Source organism: Propithecus coquereli, unplaced genomic scaffold, assembly GCF_000956105.1.
Source record: "Propithecus coquereli isolate 6110/MARCELLA unplaced genomic scaffold, Pcoq_1.0 Scaffold456, whole genome shotgun sequence".
NCBI classification, from domain to species: Eukaryota; Metazoa; Chordata; class Mammalia; order Primates; family Indriidae; genus Propithecus; species Propithecus coquereli.
In genome coordinates, this window is record NW_012150352.1 from 922,757 (window position 1) to 930,419 (window position 7,663).

At 62.6% G+C, this 7,663-nt stretch overlaps 1 protein-coding gene across 2 annotated transcripts; it reads left to right on the forward strand.

Annotated features, from left to right (window-relative positions):
- Nucleotides 1–2,143: 2,143 nt before the first annotated feature.
- On the forward strand, nucleotides 2,144–7,663 carry LOC105818832. 2 transcript variants are annotated; one of them, XM_012654947.1, is made up of 3 exons: nucleotides 2,144–2,260; nucleotides 5,512–5,648; nucleotides 6,168–7,663. In XM_012654947.1, exons 1-3 carry the CDS (start codon nucleotides 2,215–2,217, stop codon nucleotides 6,591–6,593), a joined length of 609 nt encoding a protein of 202 aa, XP_012510401.1. In that variant the 5' UTR covers nucleotides 2,144–2,214; the 3' UTR covers nucleotides 6,594–7,663. The 2 variants fall into 2 exon arrangements, with proteins under 2 accessions (XP_012510401.1, XP_012510402.1); XM_012654948.1 differs by lacking the exon at nucleotides 2,144–2,260 and adding an exon at nucleotides 2,850–3,045.

Sequence of the window (7,663 nt, forward strand, 5' to 3'; positions counted from 1 at the left end):
GGGGTCACCAAGGGGAGTTCCTTTGGTGGGGACAGGGACAGACAGGGCTGCACATCACAACTGCGGGTTCTGCATGTCCTGTTGTCCCAGAGACTCGCAGGGGTCTGGCCTCAAGCAGGGACTGTCCTCATTGGCATTTCAGCCCCGGAACCCAGCCAGTAATGGCCCAGGGGCACGGTCAGAGGCAGGCCTGCCTGGTTCTCCGGGCTGGCAAGCGGGTCCAGGGCGGCATGGTTAGACTGGAGCCCCTCCCTGAGCCCCCAACCTCTGACCTCCCAGGCAGCGGCCAGAGCCAAGGCTCCTGATAAGCAAGGTGCAGGAACCCCTTAAATGTCCACCACCGGGGGTGCTGGGCTCACAGCAATGCGGGGTGTGCCCGAGACGGTAGATGGCACCTACCTGGATGTTGGCAACTGGACGCACATTCCTGACACTCGGGGAGGGAAGGGCTCACGTGGTTGAAGCCGCATGCCCACCAGGCCACACGTGGATGGGGCAAGGACACCGGCACAGAGGAAGGCAGGACTCAGACTCAGGAGGACTCTTTTTTTTTATGGTAATGTTTTTGCACTGATTATTCTTCTATAAAGAGTTGCCATCAGTTTTTACAAAAGTAACGATGCCATAATGTCCCCCTACAGCTTATGTTATGATGTGTAACAATCAGGGCTGCCCAGAGATGTGCCCTCCCAAGGCAGACCCACAGTAGGGCCAGCACCCTACAGCCAGGCTCTCGGGGCCCGTTTGCGACATCTTTGGCGGGGCTGGGCCGGAGCTCTGCAAGGCTTTCATCTCCTCTCTGGCCCCGGCTCAGCATTGAGGCCAGGGAGGAGCCCATCCCCCCGTGCCAGGGATGTTCCGAGCCATGTGGACGGGCTTCCCGGCACCGCCCAGCTGGCGCCCTGCCTCTGGTTCTGACGCAAGTGGAAATGTGCTCCTGGTGTGTCTGCAGTGAGTTCTGTCCAGCATCGATTTTCCTTCCTTGTGTTGGCCAGGCTTTTTGTTGGTGCTGGCTGTACCCATAGCTGAGTCACACTGACCTTTGCCTCCCAGACCCAAGCGGTGCATGCGGCTGATGTCCCCCTGCACATCGCACCGCTCTACAAATACCTGCCCGTGGTTGTCGCAGCTGCATGGGACTCTGCAGCTCTTCAGAGGTGGCCACCAGGTGGGCTTGGGGCTTAGAAATAGCCTTGGGCTGTGACTGACGCTGTCACCACAGACAGCAGTACACGGGGCCTGCCCCGCCTCTGGTTGATGTTTAAACCCACGTTGTGTTTGTGTGGCAGCCAGTGAGAAAGAGTGGGGCAGGGAGCCAGGGGGCATACCTGGGGACCCTTCCCCCAGCAGAGACAGACCAGGGTTTAGCTGCCATGGAACCAGAAGACCCAGAGGCCCCTGGAGGCTCCCTGCCCAGGAGGGAGCAGTTGGCATGGTGCGGAGGGCGGCAGGCGACGCCATCAGCTGGAAGGACTGAGAGAGAACATGACGCCGGGGGCCCTGTGCCCTCTCTGGGGGCTAAGACTGGGGAATGAGGGATGCCCATTCAGGTGAGCCCCTGCCCGCTCCCTGGGGCCACGGTGGGTCTGGGGGTGGGTGTCAGAGGGCAGGACAGGGCCCTGGACCCTTCTCTGGATGGTAAGGAAGTCAGCGGGGGGCCCTCCAAGGACACACTCTGAAGGCCGCTCATCTTGAAAAAACTCATTTCATTTCTGATTGTAAAGCTAAGGTGTGCTTTGGTAGATAGGTAGTCAATACGGGGAAGGGTGAAGGTGAGGATGACCTGGTCTGACATCCCAGCACCCGGGGCGGGAAGCCAGAGAGAAGATTCGGGCACGGTTCTCTCGGTTGTCTTTTCCTGGCAGGCGTGACACAGATGTGCACACGCACTGCACGTAGGCGGACACGCACACCCACATGCCGCAAGCACAGACACGCGGAGGACATTTGCCCTGCCCCACGCATGTGTGATCAAGGAGTGTGCACAGCCACCACCCTGCGAGGAAGGTGCACCCGCACCTGTGCACAGGCTTGAGGCCTCTGTCCCTGTAGCCCCCGCCGCCCCACGTACTTCCTGGGAGGCACGTTCCCAATTCACTAATGATTCTTCATGTTTTCTCATGGGCCTTAGCTCCCTGTCACCAGCCACGTACCAGCTCATGTGCTCCCTTCCAGGGTCCATGTGTGTCCTCACAGAGGCCTGGACAGTAAGGAATGAACCAAGGACGGCCCCAGACAGATGGCCCAGGACAACGGCAGGGTGAGTTCTCAGGACACTGGACAGGCCACGCCGGGCTCGTGGCTCTAGGCAGGTGCCCCAGAGAAAGCCAGGAGATGCTTTTAGCACTCGTCCCGCCTGCGGCCTGCCAGGGTGGGTGGGGCCAAGACAGCAGCAACTGGGGCATGCCCTGACACCCCCAAAGAGCAGGGCGGGCTCCAGGTGATGTTCTGGAGGGACGGGAGCAGGGAAGGAGGTGGAGGGAGGCCCAGGCACCGAGGGCCTCTTGTCTCATAGGATCCCTCCCGCCACAATGCTTCCCCACACCCTTCCTGGCCTCCTGCCCACAGGCAAAAACCTGGCCTCAGCTCAGCTCCTGCCACCGTCCCCTGCGCACAGTAGGCCCATCCATCTAGCCATCAGTCTGGCACCAGGGAGCCCAGAGGGAGACAGACAATCTCTGTCCTGGCAGCACACCGTTGGAGGGCGTCCCCTAAGAGTCAGCAAGCCCCACAGCACCAGTGGAGAACAGCAACCGTACCTCCTCCCCAGGGTTGGGTGTCAGGGCCAGCCCCCTCAATTGGCATCCTTGAACAGGAGGGGCAGCCTGCAGGACCCACTCCCACTTCATGCGCCAGGAGGAAGCTCTAGGGATGCAGATGCTCTCTAGTCACGGCAGGGCCAGCAGAGCTGGGGCTCCAGCTCAGGTCTTCACCAGACCCTCATATCTAACCACAGCCTCCCGAGTTCCAGCTACCCCGACCTGCCCAGCCGCAGCCTCCACTCCTGTCCTGGGGCCCTGGGGGCTGAGCGTGGGATGAGCGCAGGTGAGTGCCCAGCCTGGGCTGAGCCTGGCCACGTGCCGGGTGTAAATCTCACCTTCAGCACACGCCTGTGTCCAATGGCTGTGGCTACCTGACTGTAACTGCCATTAAGATGGATGGAATTCATTTTTAATGTCCAGTGCTCTACAGCACATGCAGAAAGATCCACCGAAAAATGGACTTTCCCCTTGGTCCTTGTGGTGACCCTGTGGGGGGAGGGGCTGGGGGAGCAGGGTCCCATTTAGGGTGTGGCTAGGGACAGAAGACAGGAGGCAGGTGAGACCCTGCGTTTAATCTCTCCTCAGACCCCCACAAGGGCCGGGAATGGGGAGCCACAACCCATCTTAGGGTCTCTTGTCCCTTGGGCCATGGACATACGAGGGCCTTCCTGGGGCTGCCTCTCTAAGGGGCACTCTGTGTCTGCTTGCTGTATGACCTCAGACAGCTGCTCAGCCTCTCTGAGCCCCTCTTTCTTCCTTAGCCACTGGGGGCAGTGGTGGCAGCCCACCAGACTCCCACCAGAGAGAGTCCCTAGGAGCCACTAGCCAGGGCGACAGTGGGCATAGGAGTGGACATAGGCTCCCACCCCTTCAGACTCCCTCAGATGCATGGGATTCCACCCTGCCCTGACTCCTAGCACCGCCCACCCTGGGCTGTAGGCTCCAGGGTCCAGCCCACGAGTGAGGTGCCCCCCCCACCTCCTGTCCCAGCAGGTGGCCAGGCCTGCAGGGACAGAGATGGCCGGCAGAGGGCAGAAGAAGGCCGTGGAGCCTCCAAGCTGAGCTCACAGCACTCGCTGGGCGCTGACTTGGACCACCCTGTGCCCAGAGCAGCTCTGCTCTGCCCCTGGCCTTGTTCCACCTCAGGACACCCCAGACCTGGGCAGCCACTGCAGAGAGAGGCCAGGCTTCATTCCTCATTCCTGACCCCAGCCCAGTCGCTGACCAGGGGCCATCTCCCCTCAGGCCTCTGCCCTCTGCACCCCTCCACTGGCCTTCCCACAGGTCCCCCTCCTGCACGCCACCTTGGCCAGGCCGGAGCCGGGCACGAGGTCTCCTTCCTGTGCTCCTGGGCCCCGGAGGATGGGGTGAGGCTCCAGCACCTTCTTGGCGGTGCTTGAGATGACGAATCCAGGCACCTCAGAGCGTGTTTATGCCACCCCTGCACCACACACGCTGGACACATCTGCAGCGCGGAGACCCCTGTCCGCAGGCCATCAGCCCTGTGTGGACAAAGGCCCTCCCCTCCAGCCGAGACCCCTCCATAGTGAGGGCACCATGTCACAGGGCGAGACAGAGACGTGGCCCCCAGGACCTGGCCAGGCTGAGCCAGGCCTAAGAGTCTTCAGAGGCTAACCTCTCCCCATGGGGTCTCCAAAAAGGTGGCCACCTGGAGCCCAGCACCTGAGGGCTGCAGAGCCTCGTGGTCTTGGCTAGTGGTCATTTCCCACATATCTTCTGGGGACGGGGAACTGCCCCCTTGAGGCTGCTGGTTCCAGCTCCTTCCCATCAGCCAGGCCCTGTCAGACGCAGGGGTGGCGTCCTGGAATTTGCCACCAGACGCCCCAGGCTACCAGCCTTCTTGGCGCCCACGTCCAGTGTCTCGCCTGTAACTAGCATCCCCCTCCATAACTGGGGGGGCCCATGGGCCTCGCCCAACCCGGCCTCCGCAGGACCCACTCCCGCGCCCACTCACTGCCCTCACCCCATCCTGCCCAGCCGGGGACAGTGCCCTCTGCTCTCCTGCACCGGCCCCATCTCCACCACGCCCCACCTCCCAACCCCACCGGTGGCCCCAAGTGTGTCCTGCAGAGCCCATCCTGCACAGAAGCTCCCCGCTGCCCTCCTGCTCCCACCCACTCCTCAGAAACCTCCTTGAAACCAGCCCAGCCCCACAGCTGGGCCCGACCCCCTCCCACAGTGAGGGCTGCGGCCTGGTGGGCTCAGCTCATCAGTGCAGACAGGTGCCTGCCACAGCCACTGGTCAGGAATGAGCAGAACCCAGGCTGGCCAGGTCACCGTGGCCGGCCCCAAGCACTACGAGGGTCCAAGTTGGTGCCCAAAGGAGGAGCTCAGGGTGGCTGATGGACAGCTGGGGAGAGAGGTGCAGACGGGGGCTGCCCGGAGGGTGAGGTAGGCCCCAGGGAAGTACCACTGAGGGAACCCCGAGAGCTGAACTCTGAGCAAGGAGCACCTGAAACCCACCCCGCTGGGACTCTTCCCAGCCTGGAAGTCCCCTTCACCATCTCCCACTTTGTGGTGGGCTTTCTGTGCCTTAGAGCTACAGACTCACTATGTGTCATCTCTGTCCCTCACCCTGCCCCACCGTGGCCAGGCTCTTTGCTGAGTGCTGGTAGCTACTTATTCCTCACTTCCACCCCGTGTCGGGGGGACAATTTGCCTTTCAGCAGTGAGCTGGAGGAGGAACAAAGCCAGGTCTGCCTGACCCGCAGCCTTTGCCTCCCTCTAGACAGCTCGCCCAGGGGACCCTGTGAGAAGGAAGCCTGGGTGCCCCAGGAGAGCCACGCACTCCCTGAAGGAAGAGCAGGCGGGGAGTGTCACTCCCTAACCTGGAGCCCCAGGGCTCAAGGATGGAGGTCCGCAAATGTAAGGAAAGAGGAGAGCCTTCTGGGAGGCAGAGGAGGAGGGTTGGGCCAGCACCGATTGACCTGTAGGGTCCGGAGGCATCTGTGGGACCACACCTCAGCACCCGCCTTCCCCCTGCCCCCGGAGACAGTGGCACATAGGGGCTCCCAATTAGGTATGGGGTTGGGCAGGCCACTGAGTCCCCAAGTCCCGGTGCCAGCGATGCGCCCCGGAGCTCAGCTCCACATTGAAAGCCCGTCTTCCCAGTTACCTGCAACCGGCTCGCCCTGTGGGTAATTGGCTCCCTGCAGCTCCGGCAAGGCCCTGTGCCTCCCGAGGAAGTGGCAAGAAGCAGGCCCCGGAACAATCACATTGGTGTAGGAACCCCAGACATGCCCAGTGGCCCCTAAGGTCCCAGCTCCAGCCCCCCAGGGAGGCCCCTCCAGGGGGCAGTCAGGGCGCAGGGAACGCTCCCTGGGAGGTGCTCCCTGGAGGACTCCATGCCCAGGAGAATCATTTGCTCTCAACCCCAACCCTCAGGTCACACTGTGGGGAGACAGGAGCTGGAGACCCTCGCCAACCCCTCCACCAGCCCCATCCCCCAACTCCTCGGGCACCTTCCAGCTCCACAGCCCTGTCCCCAGGCGCCTGCCACCCCTCGGAGCCGTTATCTGGCCCCAGGAGCCCGCACTGAATGTCTGCAGCCTCCACCCCAGACATGGCACGCCAGGAAGACAGGGCAGGCCCAGCGTCCGCCTGTGCAGCGCTTGGGCCATGGCTGGGAAGGATGCCGGGGTTTGTGGTGGCCTTGGCTGGCTCTCAGATGACTTTGAGGAGCTGGCAAGTCTACAGGCTCCTCCTAGCAGCTGGCATCAACTCCGTGGCTTCCTCCCTCCTCGGAGCTCAGGGGCGACTCGGCCCCGGGTGCCCGCAGGGCCCCTTGCTCAGCGCCTGTCCAGCAAATGACAGCCCAACTCAACACACGCCCGCAAGCCTGAGGCACCGCGCCTTCCCCAGGGGCAGTGCCCACCGGGGCGTCTCAGGCGAGCTCCAAGGGCACCCAGCTGAACTGGCTCCACCTGGCTCCTCTCTGAGTCACAGTGTTTTCCAGGAGGGGGGGTGTTCTGTAACAAGAGAGTTGACTGAGCAAAGGAGCTCCTTCCTACCGCTTACCAAGACAGACTAGAGCCGCCGCACACGCCACCGCACACGCCACTGCACACACCACCGCACATGGAACAAAGACCTGTGTCCTGGCTCTGCCCTCCCCGGGCCACGCATCCCCTCCTGTCCAGCCGCCAGGCTCCCTGGACCTCCCGTCTCCACTGTCCTGGGAGGCAGTCCCCGCCTCGCTCTCCTCCCAGGCCCCATGAATCAGGCCGCCAAGGGGGCACTGAGGCCCCCAACTGGCGTGACCTCGCCTGTCCCCCTCCCTGGGCGGCTGCAGCTCAGTGGCCACCATCTTCCCACCGTTGGGAATGTCCTGCAGCAGAGTGGCTGGGAGAAGGCGGGGAGGGTGGGGAGGACACGTGGAGCCCCCGCCAGCCATTCGCAGGGCTGAGGAGAGACAGTGCGTGGGTTCCTCTGGACGTGGCACTTAGAGGCCATGGCTGTGCCAGGGACAGTCTGCCCACACAGGGGCCAATGGGGTATGGCGGGCACTGGGGGGCATCAAGGGTGTGCTGACCACACCTGTGGGTGGGCAGGGTCCGGCCTCACAGGTGGTCCCAGGAAGGCTCCACATCTGGCTGGCCCAGCAGGAGCACTGACTGCCTTTCCCAGCTGTTTGACCCCATGTGTCATGTTTTTTCATCTCTAAGATGAAGTTGAGGAGGGAGGAAATGGGAGGATAAGACACCCCGCTCCGCCCCAGCACGAGAACCTCCAGCTGGGGTGGGAGAGAGTCCACAGAACCCGGAGGAATCATGTGGCGGCCATGAGCCTTTTCTTCTGAGTTTCAGAGACCCCAGGAAGAGTAGGGGGCTCATCTGGATTGGAGTCCCAAAGCCACGATGTGCCACTTGAACGTGGTGGGA